Source organism: Etheostoma cragini, chromosome 8 (assembly GCF_013103735.1).
Source record: "Etheostoma cragini isolate CJK2018 chromosome 8, CSU_Ecrag_1.0, whole genome shotgun sequence".
Classification (NCBI taxonomy): Eukaryota; Metazoa; Chordata; class Actinopteri; order Perciformes; family Percidae; genus Etheostoma; species Etheostoma cragini.
Genome location: NC_048414.1, coordinates 18,769,562 through 18,785,406, shown reverse-complemented (window position 1 = coordinate 18,785,406; position 15,845 = coordinate 18,769,562). Strand labels below are relative to the sequence as shown.

Genomic DNA, 15,845 nt, shown 5'->3' with positions numbered 1-15,845 from the left:
TTCCAGAGACATTGCATTATCTGACTTGTTGATACTGAAAGTATTGATTCACAGTTTTAATCTGATCGAGTACTCTTTATCCAATTTTTCAACCTACTGGCAAACCATATAATCTCACATGACATCATATGATCCCAAACATTGCATGGCATCATTTCTGTCCTCTTTGATAAATCTGTGTACCATTAGCAGTGTTGGATGGCAACGCATTACAGCTATGTTATTACTTTTGTCAGTAAAGAGGAGTGTAAGGGAGTTCAATTTGAGTTTATTAAATACATTACACATAATAACTCCAGGAAACTTATAGTTATTAGGAGTCCCAGGACAGATTTCTGCTAGACACATTAGCTTGGTGTTGGGCTCGCAGTGAGGAAAAGGAAAAATTTGCCTCTCGGTTTTGGCCAAGGCGGGTCTTTAGTTCGGACATCACTTCCTTGTTTCAGTGACTAACACAGCCCCAGACAACTTTGTCATCACCGTCACTGTGCGAGACTGTTTAACTTGATCTGTAAGTTTATACCTCAGATAACGAACATACTGCATGTTAAGCCTTCAGACATAAAGCATGTATCTATCGTTAGCTTGGGTATTAGCAAGCTACTAACTTTACTCAGGGTAATTGTAATGGCTCAGCAGCAAGATGTAGATAAACACAATATGCCAACAAAGGTTCTGCTGTTATAAACTAATTGAATTGATAATTGCATTTTCGCTGGGCATGTCTAATTGCCAATTACAAAATGCATATTCAAATTAAATAACAACATTGCTAAATGAAATTCCATTTGAATAAAGAGGACAAAAATACTTTTTTCCACAGAGTAAATTGATCAGGAATCAATGACAGAAGACTCAGACCGATAAGCAAAATCCAACTGTTATAAATAAAAAGGAGAAAGAAGAGAGGAAGAGAGGAAAGCTGGGAGCGAGCGAGACATAACATTACATGCAGAAACAGACACACACATAAACAGACAAACACACAGACAGACACAAGACAAGGGACCAATCACATGCCAGGTTGCCAGGTAAAGGCTGAAGAACAAGGCTACAGCCCACAGCAGGTTTTTGAGCTTTAGAGAGCTGGAAGGCTGACAGGTTATTCAGAAAGAAGAAAAAATTACAGTAACGGTTACAGTAAATAAGAGTATGGGTACACAAATTTTGGATACAAAATTGTCCCAGAACGAACCAACAGGAGAGCACTCCCAGAACGTGAAGATATGTATCTTGAACTTTAATTTGGCAGAAAAGTGCATAAAGGGCTGATAATTCATTTACATGTGGTGCATTTTCACGGGGGTGAGATATGAATGATATGGTGAGATCCTATGAATGAAATTCTGCATTCCGTAGTAAATCTGCTGATGTTCTGGATTTCAAGATACTTGTTGTATGTTAGACCATATATCATGCCAGCCAAGATCAACGCTCAGTCCTGCGTAATAGTCTGCCCAGTCTTCTCAGTAGGATGGGAACAGTTTTTAGACTTCACTGTAAATAACATCCGAATAGGATGGATGTGCAAGGGCCTCTGCCAGGGAAAACTGTATTCCTTGAGTGCCAACTTTAACTGAAGGTAAAAGAAAAAAGAGGAACATGGTAGACTGCATGCATTTTATAAGTCAGAGAAGGGTAACAAGCCCACCTCACCAAAAATATCTTTTAGACAATGAACTCCCCTTTGTTCCCATTGTGGGGCTGTTATCTGCCTCCCACCAATCCGGAGTGCTGTATTATTGAATAATAGGGAAATGTGTGCCAGTTACAAGCTACATGGAAATATGTTTCAGCTAATCTCCAAGTTTTGATAAGATGAGAGATAATGGGGCCAAAGCGTAGCTGGCACTGTTTATTAGAAACATTGGCAAAAACTTCATGTAGATGGGGATGTTAAGTTGCGGGCAGAGTCCTTTAAAAGAAGTAGTGCAGATTTTGAACAGTTGATTTTAAAGCCTGATAAGCTTCCATACCCCTCGCATAACAATAGAAGGTGAGAAAGAGATTGAGATGGGTTTTCTAAAAAGACCAAAATATTGTTCGCAACTAATGAAAGATGATGCTGTGTATTACGAATGCATATTGGTGACACTGTAATCGATTGGTGAATGGCTTGAGCCAGCAGCTCTAAAGAAATGAATAATAACGCAGAACTCAAGGGGCAACCTTGATCTAGAAACTGGAAATAAAGAGGTGGTGTGTCTGGTTAAGACTCAGGCTGAGAGATTAGAATCCAAACTTTAATCATACCAATGAAAGTTACCAAAGCCCATCACCTCCATAAAAATGGCCAATCAAGTCTGCCAAATGCTTTCATTGCGTCAAGTGAGAGAAATTACATTGGGGTCTTACTGTCCTCTCCTGCATCATCAATATTGATAAGGCGTCTAACATTGACTGCTTTTAGTCTCATTTTTTACGAATCATGTATGGTCAGAGTTCACTAATTTTGTCATGTGAGACTCCAAATGACGGGCGAGGAGCTTTAAAAAGATTTTTATGTCAGTGTTAAGCAGGCTTAGAGGTTGATAGCTAGAACACTCTGTAGCATCCTTATTCTTTTCAAAAGTAAGGAACTGAATCCGTGGTTTGATAGAAAGCTTGGCTCTGCTTGACCATGAAGTTGCTGTATTGCGGGGAAAAGCAAATCTTTCTGGCCCCGATCAAAGGTGGACATTACAAATCAACATGCGATTAAGTGGTGTTCTTCTTTGGGCTATCCCTGTAGATTCAGTGGGCTCTCATAATCTCCATCTGTAAATTTGCCAGTTTCGGAAGCCACTTAGGCAAGGAACAAGAGCAATATTGAAAAGCATTAGCACCTTCTAGCCCCTCTTTCAGCCCAACGATGCAGATGTTACATCTTTGGTTTATGTCTTCCATATCTGCTACCTTCACCTCCAGCTCTTGAAAAGCGTGACAACGGCTGTCAAGAGTACCTTGACAGCCATTGTTTTTTAGGTAGTTTTTTAGATCCCCCACATCAGATCTGATAGTGCCAAAGCTTGCAGTTAGAGATTCTAGCTGGGCATGAAAAGCAGTTAGCTTCTTGTTGTTGTCGATCCCCATCTGTTGAATTTGAGACTGAATCTAAGAAAAACATGTTTCAAGGTAGTTTTTCTGTTTCTCCAGTAATGCCTCCGCAATGGCATCCATATCACTGTGTTGGAGTTTGTTCTTTTTTGTTATTCTTCTTTAAATGACTGTATTGAGCACAAAGTGATAGAATACCGGAGTTGAAACCAAGTATTACAACTACTCGGCAAAATTGGGCCAGGAGCTATACCTTAAGGCGCCATCTACATCATGCCGATCATGTAACTCCATTTGTTTTATTTATTTAACTTAACTTATAGGAACCATCAACTTGTCAAGAACAAATGATTAAAATTAGCTTTTGGCTGCAATCCTGTATATTCACATGCTTCGAATTGTTCATTAATATACTGTCCCTTTTTTTAAATATATATACTTAAACTTAAATATATCAATTTCCATCCCTAGTGTGCATGCATGGCTGTAGGCTGAGTAGTCTGACCTTGTCTGAGAGAACAGTACTGGCCTGTCTGTGGTAATGGCTCTGCAGTGAATTGCCAGAAAGAAACTGAGCATACAGTTTTTTCTGTAGCACGCTGATTTCCTGCATGTGGTTTACACAATCACACACACACTCATAGTCCTCAGAGACATGCACCAGGCACACATACTGGTGACGTCTGGACATAGTTATTGACTCTCTCGGTCTTCCGGTCACTAATTACTGTGTTGTGTAATGAGGCCTGCACAGACTCACAGTGTGTATCAAGGTGCTCGTGTGACTAAGACTGTGTACACTCACACGTGTGTATGTCAGCTGGGAGCAGGTCGTTTCATGTAACTGCTGAAAGGATTTTATTTTAATGGGTTTCCATGTCCGGTTATAAAGGGTTAACAATAAAGGGTGCGTTAGATCATTACACAGAGAATCACCAGCCCCTTGCTGAATTTCCAGCTGTGCTAAAACATTACTAAACAGGGAAGTCAGATGAAGAAGTAGACAGAATGAGATCATTAAGAAGGAGTTGGTTAGAAAAATGGAGGATTAATGGAGGATCTTTTTAGGAGTGCCTTAGGTGTGACTGTGGACTGTGTGTGTATTTGTGTGTGTCAATGTCAAGGTCAATTTTATTTCTATAGCACATTTAAAAACAACAGCAGTTGACCAAAGTGCTGAACAGGGTCAATGTCAATTACATAAATAACAAAAGTAAAAAACCCTCCAACCAAAATACATCACAGGGAAACAAACAACAACACTTTAAAATTTCATAATCCAGGTTAACGAGGGTTAAAAGCTGCAGCAAACAGGTGCGTCTTAAGCAGTGATTTAAACGTTTGTAGAGTCTGTGCAGCTTTAATATGCCTGGGGAGGTTGTTCCATAAGGTGGGGGCACACACTGCAAAGGCTCTATCGCCCTTATTTTTTAGCCTTGATCTAGGGACGTCCAATAGAAGCTGATTTGACGACCTCAGCGTTCTGATTGGAGAATGGTGGCATAAAAATGCATGTGTGCATTGTATTCAGCCAAAAGCATGTTTCTTCACACAACTTGTGAAAGCAAAACTTTTCTCAACGTCCCACTGTTACCATTATCGGTGCCTGTAGGTTATTTTCACAGACATGTTTGACAAAATGAGAACAACTGAGTGCTCTTTTTACCATGTCAACACTTTAGCCACTCCAGCAAAACCCTGTATTCCACTGCATTCTGCTGGAGGAAGACAATGTAAACAGCAAAACATCTACTGCATCTAGTATATATTATATCTATCTATAAGACCCAATACAAATTTTACAAATATTTTTTATTTTTTATTTTCACACCTCAGCTTTCAGCCTGATTAGACTGATAGGAATGTTGTTAGTATTGAAGGTATGGTCATAAACCAAAGTATTGGATAAATTCAATGTTTGACCTGATGATGGCGTTCTAAGATAAGTGTGGGGATCACAACAGTTGTCATCGTTCATCCCGAGGGGAACATGAATGTCTGCATCAAACTTGATGAAAATCCAGTCAACAATGATGACATAAGACATTTAGGCCTTTGGATTAGATGCAATTGTTTAAGCTTTATATAAATACAATTATTTACACAGCTTTGAAATACTTTGTTAAATGTTCATTTTAATGGACAGTTTCAGGGACTTGCAATTGACCTATATAGACTGTTAATTTGGACTTGAGACTTGACCTAAAACTTGCTTTGATAAGAATTTGACTTGCCATGGACTTGTCTCAATTGGAGATGTGCGCTATTAGTCGACTAGTTAATGAAACGTTGCCAAACCCTTGTCTGTCCCATCCCCAGTGAAGTCTGGTCCTCTTGTCCTTGACCGTTCTTCGGCTCCTTTCTTCCACCCCATTGCATTCTCTCGGCCCACACCTGCCACCACCTCCTCTTTCTGAAATGGGTTTAGTCTGGTTCTCTCCTATTCCACTGAACTGGCTAGCAGTGCACTTAAACTAGCTTACTAGACAGCTAGATGGCTAGCATGTAAGCTACAGACTAAAGCTAGTGACTTCGTAGCCTACGAACATACAAAGCGGGCTAACGCCAGCTAGCTCAATGAATCAGTACTGGTGGTATAAGCAATGCCTCTTAAACCACACTCCACATGAGAGTTTCATGAAATATTAACCATACAGAACCACACACTGGGTTTGTAAGGCAATAATTGAATATTTGGTTATTTTTGTAAATATTTCTTCATGTGACTCCTTTTAGTGGGTAACCGCTGTTTGCTTGTCATGGGAAAAGAGTGGGTGGCCAGGATTTGCACTTCTCCCACTACCTCCAACCTACTCTGTGCTGCCTAATGTGATCCCTGGGAGAAAAGAGTTCAAAGCACATTACACAAGCCACTGAGAGTTAGGAAGATGACAAATAATAACTGAAATTCTATAAACCTTTACTTCAGGATTCTACTTCATAACACACACACACACTCTCTTTCTGTCCTGTGTCACGCTCAGCACCTATATCTGCCATATAGCCACCAGCAGCAGCAGGGACAGCAGATGAGTACGCCCATTGGCGTCTTCCCCTCTCACTGGCCCTCCCCTCAACCAACACAATAGGACTGATTGTCCATGCGACACACACTCACACACAGAGGGGGCTTTACTCTGGGGCTGAGTGTTGCTCCCCCGCCCATATTTCCATCTCCGGTGGAATGTGATTATCTTCACCCGCTATAGAGAGGAATGAGGAAAGGGTAAAGGAAGAAGGAAAGCATCTGGTAAGGCAAGGCGGGAGGTTGAGATAAAGGGCGAGATAGTCTGTCACTGAGCGTGCAAGCGTGTGTGTGTGTGTGTAAGAGAGAGAGAAAAAGAGAGAGAAGGAAGGGAGGATGCAACCAATGCAGCGAGGCAGCAGTTTACCACAAGCGTGAACCTAGCAGTGCGAGGAGCGACAGAGCGCAGAAAGAGAGGGAGAGGGGAGGGAGAGGTCTCTTTACTTCAGTCTAGCAGTGTGTTTTAATTCTTCACTAGACTCCACCTTACTGCTCTCAGCGGACACAACCTCCTCTCAGGTTAGTGCCTCTCTCATTTTAGACCAGTTTAACAATCACATTCAGCACCAGAGTGCCGTATCCATCGAGTGCACAATGCAGCCGCGGGGTGTTGGGTTAACAGAACTGATAGCCAAAATATGGGTGTTTCATGACCACAGAGACACCGAAACGCTGTTTGCTATTCTGCAAAGCTGCACGCCACCTGGTGAGGCTGATGGTTAACAAAGAGGGGACCACACATTACCAAAGACAAACCCTGGATCTCACCACAGGATGATCCTGTGACCAGTGCTGTACTTAAGTGCGGCAGGGGTGGGCGTGTGTGTTTTGTGTGTGTGTGTGTGTGTGTGTGTGTGTGTGTGTCTCTGTCTCTGTGTGTGTGCGTGTGTAATAGAAAGCTGTGGGTACTTGAAGCAGTGGGAGCTGTATTGGCTGGAGGGGACTATTAATTTTCTTTAAGGCGTTGTTTACTGAGCCGCTCAGCTGCAGGCTGTCTAATGATGCACTCTACATCTGCAACTCACACACACACATCACTAACACACAGCACATATGCTTGTGCACGTAGAGGCTACTGCTGATGATTTCAGTTATCTCTGTTTGCCATGATTGGCATAATCGGCCTCAGCTGTCCGCAGTGAGCTGTGGGAAAATATGCAAGAGTGTGTGTGTGTGTGTGTGTGTGTGTGTGTGTGTGCATGTGTGTGTATGCTTGTATGCTTGTATGCTTGTACACTTGTGTGTGTGCGTGCATGTGTGTATGTGTACACTGTGGCCTGCTGTTCCTGAACCGTCTGCAAACAAAACTATGATTTAAAGTCACCTTGTCATTACAAGTGTAATGCAATGTCTTGATGATAGATGTAATCTTAACTGCTTGTAGTTGCTACACTCTATTTTGGCTCCTACCATCAACAAGGCTTTTTGTTATTGGAAAAAATAAATGACAAAATATGCCTCATGCTTTTTTTCTCTTGAGACTCAATCTCCCCTCGCCATCTCCCTGCTGCGTGCACTCACTGGAACTCATTTGGCTTGCTATCTCTTCAATTGAGACCAATAACTTTGTCCGCAGCAATCCATTTTCTGTAGTGCTTTCTCCACTCTCTGTGCTCGGCTTCCCATACAGGCAGGCAATGGCAGGGCTTATACCAGACCCTGCTGTTCGTGCTGCGAAGGAGGCAACCATTCAACGGTCCTTTTACTAACAAGGCTCCTTGCTGAGCCTGTGTGGGATCCCACTGATAGGGTTCCTTCAGGATCAAGCAAGTCCCTGAAAAAAAGCTCTGGTGGAAAAAAGCGAGGTTAAGAAGGGAGAGAGGAAAAGGAAGACACGCTGTTGTCCCTGTAAAAGTTATGGGGTCATGAAATCTGATTGCTAGAAAAAAAATGTCAAGTGCCAAAATGTTGGCTTGTAGTTCTAGTCAGATGATTAATATGGTTAAGCAGACTCTGGTGGATGTTCTCGTTGGATAAGTTGACAAAGGCAAAAGCAGAACTGGAGGAGGAGAACCTATCATAAAGGCGGCAGGGGCTAGGTATGCATGTTTTTTCTAAAAAGAAGCTAAAAGTGGGACGTTGTTAGAGCCTCATCACTGAAAACTAATGTACACACATGCACATGGATCCTCACTTACATAATGACTTGCTGTTGCATTTTATGCAGGTATTTGTGCATGAGTGAGTCTGTTACATGATATGTGTCAGTTTACAGTAAGTCCCCCCTGAGCAGTCTCTGGCTCTGCCAAGCTCTGTCAGCTACTGCAGCTTACTCATTGTGGGAGTCATCCACCTCACCTTCCCTGCTTCCTTTTTCTCCCCTTTACCTCATGGATTATTTAGTTTATTTCTCTCTCTTACTGTGATTCCAAAGTAAAAATGCTGTGTTATTGCCCCGCAGAAGCATCGGTTCGTTTTGTGGCAGCCATCATTGTCATTTTGTCTTTTCTGTGCACACTGGTTTGTCTTTCTGCTGAGCCTCCCATGACGCAGACCAAAAATGCTGATACAGTTTGACACTTAATTCCACCAGGACGTGTCAGATTAAGTGCTGTGTGCATGTGTGTGTGTGTGTGTGTGTGTGTGTGTGTGTGTGTGTGTGTGTGTGTGTGTGTGCGCGCGCGTGTGTGCGTGAATGCAGGCGTACAGAACAGCAGGTGACTCAGTTAATGTGGGTTTATGGAAAGTGCGGATCTGGCTTATGAGAATATTTTTGACAAGCATGGGGACAGAAATGAGGAAGAATGGTTTAGTTAATACATGAACAGTTAAAGAGGAAGTTTGTGTCATTTTAAATGTTAGTGTCAGTTTCTCTGTTTCTCTCTCTGCCTCATTAAAGCTCCAAACTTGGCTGCAGGCTCGCCTGCAGGCTTGTTTTCAGGATTGCAGGGTTTTCTGGGCATTCCTGCTCTGCGTTGAGAATACGGCTCCAGCGCCTCCAGTAAGAGGGGCTCATTCATACCGAGTACAATGATCCTGTTTGAGGCACAAGTTTTTACCCACGCTGTTTGATTGGCATTATGTTCAACTTCTATTTACTTCATCCATAATGCATTGAGTTAAATGTGTCTAGCAATAATGAATCTCTGTTGCTTACTGTTTCCTTAATGAACTTGAATCGATAGAAGGAGATTAACAGAAAGACATTTAAGACTGATTTAAATGAAGAATTGTTTAGGAGTATTTTGATTTGAATAAGGATGTGTTGAAACCGTTGACTGTTCGCTAATCACCGGCGACGACCACAAACTATCATGCATGTGGGCAGAAGACAACAAGCAGACACGCGTGGCACGTCCACACATGCTTTTCCACATTGTTTTTACACTCATGCTGTTAGGCGGTGCGCCTAAGCAGTATAATGGCAGGGAAACCCCTGTTACAAATGCTAAGCTATGATTGTACAAATCCCTGGTTTAGTGAAAGGTCAATTAGGCAAAGGTCTCATCATCAAACATTACAGTTTCAGTTATTGCTGTATTTTCAGGACAAAGTAAAATACTCTTGGCATAATTACAGTTTCATTGCAAATGATTCAGAGTCACTCAGTTAGAATTTAGCTGCTGAAATGTTGTCTGTCCACCACGACCTTTCACAAATGCCACGTGCTGTCACTCTTCCTGTGTACAAGGGCTCTGTTGTGGCTCCATGAGTCTTACTCGGTGCATTAGAATATTACCAAGTGCAGTTTTTTGTTTGCATCATCAGACAGCATGAGTTAAAGCCAGCATCAGATGAGCAACAACAACGTGCTCATCAGCATCCCATTGTGAGACTTTCTCATGGGGTTATTTTGGGAGATGAGGCTATATTTGAAGTTCAGGAAGTCATTTACTTTTGCAGAGGGAATGGAAATTTGAAGGTCTATTTCTCCAAACATTTTTGCTTATAAATGGGTTGCCCTGAATGGAAACGCAATTATAGGAAAAAATACCCTTGGGGCATCACTTCACATCACTGAATTTATAAATTTGAGAGTGCACTTCCAGATTGATTGATTTATTACGCACAAACTGAATAATGGTCTTTTATGCTTGAGATACTGTCCGTCCCTTGCACATATCACATATCAGCATGGTGGCCTAACGGTTAGTACTATGGTCTCACAGCAAGAAGGTTCTGGGTTTGGGTGCCTCAGTTTCCCCAGCCATCAAGAAGCATGTTCTCTTGATCAAGACACTGGCTCAGATCTGGAGTTGGTCCCTGGATGCTGTAAATAGCTGTCCACTACATCCCTTGAGGGATGGGTTAAATGCAGAAAATGAGCTTTACTACATGTACGTGTAAGTGACAATAACAGTACCCTGTCAGACATTTCAACCCCATTTGGTTCAGTCTTAGTCTGTCTTAAAGACCATGAATAAAAGGGCACGGCGTGAATAAGCACTGTTGTTCATTCGTGAACAGACTGGCCTGCTGGTGCCCAGTCAGATGTGCTGATTGGGTGGACAGGATATTGATTGACACATTTTGGAAGCTCCAGCCCAGCAGCTGTGATCTGTTTTCCAATGTAGACAGGCAGGTCATAGGGGGTTGGAGGAGGAGATGCAGGGACTAGAAGAATAAAGGAGGTGACAGAGAAAGAGAGGCTGGTAGAGAGAAGAAAAGAGACATGGTGAAAGGGAGGAAGTAAGAGATAGAGGAGGAGAGAATGACTGCGGGCTGTTGATGTTATCTCATTCCAACATCGATTCCTTTCTCTGTGCCCAGTGATCACACTAAACTGCTGTTTGGATCTCACTTATACTCTCATCAATCTCTTCATCTCTGTTTTTATCTCTATTCTTTTGTACAAAATCACTCTAGGTTTCATTCATATATTCATGGAAATAAATGTGTTTGCCATGTTCAAACATTCAGTTCTGGTCATCCTTCTCTGGATGATGATTATCACTGCAGTGACAACCAAGAAACATCTATCTTTCTTTTACTCGTTTCTGACTTTCTTTGTGTTCTCTGAAGTAAGGACAGGACGTATTTAAGGGGTGGGGGTGGGGGGGCAAGTTCCCCACTTGGCCTGCCCTCATTAGACATGGGCCACCGAGCATGTTCAGATCATGCTAAAGGCTTACCTTCACATGCTGGGCCGTGTAGGGAGCACGCTGGGATTCAGAGAGTAGATGGACAGTGTCTGCACACGATGGACAAATTTTATGAGGCACATGTTTAAGTTGGTGGAATGTGAGGAAGGCTATATTGTAGCTGAAAAGAAAGACTTTCTGGACGAATCTTAGTTGCATTTTCTAAGGAAGACAAAGGGTCCACTGCTCAAATTAACTAAGACCTACATATATATGCAGCTAAAACAAAAGCTTACCACTAGATCAGTGGTTTACAACCTTTTAGGCTTGTGACTATTCATATTATCACAAGTTATTAGTTAAAGCTGCACTAATCCCCATTTTTATATTAACAAAGGTTCAAATAACTATGTGTAATATGAAAGAAGTCCCTCATATTAACAGATGTTACCCTCAGCTCTTCAGAAGCTTTTAGCTCTGTAGCTGACATCATTGACTGTTTTGGTTCACTTTCACTACTCTTATCCAATCTATTCCGACAGACTTTAGTGACTAGCTGGTGATCATAGTGCAGCATAGCAGCTTAAGAACCATCAATTTCTATCAGTTGGTGGAGTCCAGTAAAGAGCTAAAAAGTGAGTGAAGTGAACTACACACATTTTCCATATCAGCTCTATATTATAATAAGGTGTCAGTGTTGTGTTTACAGCTTGTTGTGCTGCACACATTGTGGCAAAAATAATTACTACTGTAAAGTTTTATGTTGCCAATGGATCACATGACTATTCAAATGTAAAAGGGGTTGCTCCTAGTGATGAAGCCCCAGAGAATTATCATCTGACTCTGCAGCTTATTGTTTGCGTTTAAATTGCAAACCTCTTATGTTTTTGTTCACACTCACCAAACTCATAGCGTAGTTTTTTGCCACCACAGTCAGCTGTTTTCTGCTATAAAGCTCCAAAACTCCACTGTACGCCACCTACCCACTACCAAACAGAAGACAATCACAATAAGTAAAGACCAATGTTCGACAAATGTTGGAGTTTATATCATCATAAATACACTGTAAAGACATTGGCCTCTTTTCTGTACGACTCATCACAGAATAATATAATATAATGTCAGACAGAGAGTAACATCATACAGTATGTCGTCTGCATGCGCTGGAGGTGGAGGGTCTCATCTGGTTGCCTTGACCAAATAAAGGCTGTACAAGGCCTTTTAATTTTCCCTCTATTATGTTTCTGGCAGAAAACCATTTGGTAAATGTCCATTATGGAGGGACAAGAGAGAAGGGAGACAAACGCATCTGGTCTCATTCAATGGCCAATCTCTTCTATGTCAAGCATGAAAACCTCAGACATGTGTACACACACACACACACACACACACACAGATATGCACAGACATTATCACAATGGACCTCAGTATGATTAAAGGGGTGTGACTTGGCATATTAATGCATTCTCTCCTTTCCATTATTTATGAGTTACATTTGAATGGTAGTTATCCTGATCTAGGACAGCCATGTAAATGAGGCTGAAGTTACTATGCAATCAGATGTCCTTATGGTCTTTTTTTAAATGGATTTAATATTATCTATTTTTCATCATTATATGATGAAAAATAGATAATATCCCCTCTGTTATTAAATTCAGAATCTCATTTATTTCTGTTGCAGTACATCGTTAAAATCGGGCTGGGGGGTGCAGTTAGATTTGTGTAATACAGTTGGCATGTGAAAAAAATACTGTTAGGATGTAATGGCACAGAAGCAGGGAATAGAAAATGTGGTTTATCATAGTAGAAAATGTGTTTAATGGGTTGTCAGACTGTTTGGCAGGACTGCAGATAGTTAAATATTAACTGTTGCAGCTGGTTAATTTTCATCTTTTCCACGCCCCACGTGTTCCTCTCTCCCCTCCTTCCTCCATCTTTCCTCATCAGTGCATTAGAGTCTTTCCACCCCCTCTTTTGGTGTCTCTCCTCATCCCACTCCCGGCTACCACCCTGGGGAGACTTTGTCCTTGAGTACTGGCTAACCCTGCTAACATTATTATTGAAATGGTTGAATCAACATCTTGAAGGACGTCTTCCCCCTCCTCCCTACCTCCTAGTCCCTCCCTCAGCTGTTGTCACCTGGTGACTGAACCGGTTTGTACAGTGACGAAGCAGGTATTACTCTAAGGGTTTGATAGGTAAATATAGTCATTAAGTAACCAGGCGACAGGACAACTCGTGTCTGAAGAGAGGACTGTAGTGTAATTATATATGTAGATAAAGCTGAGTTGAAGAGACATTCTGAAATGGATAAACATTGTGTGGGTAACAGGATAAAGAAAATGCAGCTGTTCTGGAAAGGAGTGCTTACAGGTAGAGATGTTTTCTTTTGTTAAACAATCAATCAGCTCAAAAATATCAAGACAGTACAATTGGCTTTGGTTAAATGATTAAGCTCTCAGTGAACCACTGAGAAAAGAATTGGAGAAAGCACTGGTTCTTACCCAGAAACCAAAACACACAGGTGCTGCCAGACAACTGAATCTATCAGTGTAGGTGCAGTCCTTTAAAAAAAATGTCAAGCATGCAGTGGGTCTGTTGTGGAGAAACCATGTAGATAATAACTCATGACTTGTACAAAGTGGAATCAAACCAAGTCTGTATTACAGGTCTGCAAGTTTCAGCTTTCGGGTGAGAGAGATCTGCATCAGAGAGGAATAAAATGTATCATGCCTTGGCTAATTTTAAGTCAGATCTATTAATTGTTGGATGAAATTTGTTGACTACTTTGAAAAAAAAAACATGTTTGAGTTTTATTCAGATGAGGCGTGTTTTTGTATGGTCATGTGTGGTTCTAACCTATACATCCATTGTAGAGTAATCTTCTATTTCTGCTTTGATAGGCATCTGGTTCTACAAAATACAGGGCATCCATTATATACTGTATAACATGTCAGATGTATTAAGGTAAATGTGCTTAATGTTATCAGTTTGACTGTTAAAAAGTGTCAAGATAATTAAAAGGAATTCATTTAGAAGCGGTCTGGCTGCTAGTTAGCTAACGCTAGCTTCCATTCCACAGTCGCCGCAGCCAACCTGGCGCGCACCAACGTGACGTCAAAATGATGTAGATCTCGCTGGCGTGCCAGGATTTTGTGTGCGTAACAAAGTGGAAACAGGGGGCATGGATGAGTTTGAGGGTAACCGAATGCCAGGACTCTCAGAATGACTGCAAGTCTCTCTTGTAAACTTACTGGGTTAAGATGAGTTTGTTTATGGTGAATGAATGGCTTGATCCGATGAATCAGGTCATAGAATCAAATTGAAACATTGATGTCAATGCTGCTGCCAGTTCTGCTGTTGTTTAGCGTTTTCTTCTTCTTCTTCTAGTCCGTAGAAAAAGCAAAGTCATTAGCCTTTCCTCAGTTGCGAATTAACAGTTACATGACATCACACTGGCGCACAACAGGTTGGCTGCGGCTAGTATGCCAGACGCATAAGTCTTCTTGTCACCTGCAGATAAGGTAGATGTAAACAGAGACAAGGCCGCTATTAGCATCTGAGAGACTGACATCTATGATAATATCTTTGTTTAAAACACTTTGTGAGATACAGCATACACACATACAACGACAAGAAGTCAAAGCACTGTGCTTTTGATCAGCCCCTATCATCATAGCTGTATATAAATAAAACCTACACCACCTATTTATAGTGGCATCAGAATGGTGGCCACCATTGTCTTACGTAACACTCAGGTTGTTTGAAGAGGAGCAATAGCTTTAATGCTGGTAGCTGATTGGATTGTTGTGAATGTCACTGCTGAATTTGATTTTAATTCACCTTGACTGCCATCACTGGAGGATTTGCTGCAGTTTTCCACCTGTTTTGATGTGTGTTTAATTCCTGATGCTGAGTAGAGGAAGCCTGAAGACATACAGGAGGAATGTCTTCAGGTTGTGTTTAGTGTAAATCTGACATGACAGAAGTATGGCAATACCTTTTACATTCATATTCCCTTGTTCAGTTTGTGTTCACTGTAACTGACAGTAAGCAAAATAAAAACACAGACATCAATGAGGATTTATTTGGGCTCTTTTTTGGGGGGGGGGTTTACAAATTTTTGGCCCGCCACTTTTAAAAACCTGTCATGATCACTGCTTCAAGGATGGATGCAGCTCTGAGTTTGATTATCTGTACTCAGAGCTTAGCAGAAACTGTGTTTCTTATCACTTCCAAAATTCTGACTGACAAACCAGTGTCCACTGTGCGTGTTGAAATGTGCATGTAAGTTCTTGCAGTTTCTCTTTTGTGCTGTGGTCAGAGTGTTAGAGAACTCATGATTTTAGAATATAAAAAACAGGAAATTGAAAGACAGGAAGAGGAAGTTTAGGGTCAGCCAGTAGCCGGACCACTATTCACCCCCACACTCACATCTGAAACCCATTGAAATCCTTCGTGGATGTTGTCACTCCAGTTCTGCTAGAGTGTGTGGCTTTTTTGTGAGTCTGAGTGGGTGTGTGTTTTCAGTGCTGATATGCAGTAACATATCCCCCAATTCAGGAAACAATAGGCGTGTGATGGCCGAGAGTCAGCTGGAGGGGGTCCCAGTTGAGTTAGTGGGTTGTCTCTGTAAAGAAGTGTCAGATATGTACGTAATTATTTTGATATTGTGTTATAGTATATTCTGAATTTATATAACAGATTGAGGTATCAGTTTATGTGAGTGTGTGTGTGTGTGTGTGTGTGTGTGTGTGTGTGTG

At 41.5% G+C, this 15,845-nt stretch overlaps 1 protein-coding gene across 8 annotated transcripts in view; it reads left to right on the top strand.

The window, feature by feature from the left end:
* The window catches only part of fgd4a (FYVE, RhoGEF and PH domain containing 4a), a 56,268-nt gene that overhangs the window by 13,507 nt on the left and 26,916 nt on the right, over positions 1-15,845 (top strand). The window contains exon 1 of one of the 8 annotated variants that reach the window (XM_034879068.1): positions 6,147-6,286. The exons of 5 other annotated variants lie outside the window; for them this stretch is intronic. Coding sequence is in view for 1 of the 3 variants with exons in the window: in XM_034879064.1 (XP_034734955.1) it covers positions 13,389-13,455 (67 nt within the window). In the remaining 2 variants the exon portion in view is untranslated. Of the gene's footprint in view, positions 1-6,146; positions 6,287-6,329; positions 6,581-13,266; positions 13,456-15,845 lie in introns of those variants that run through there. 2 more of the 8 variants (XM_034879067.1, XM_034879064.1) reach the window with 2 other exon arrangements.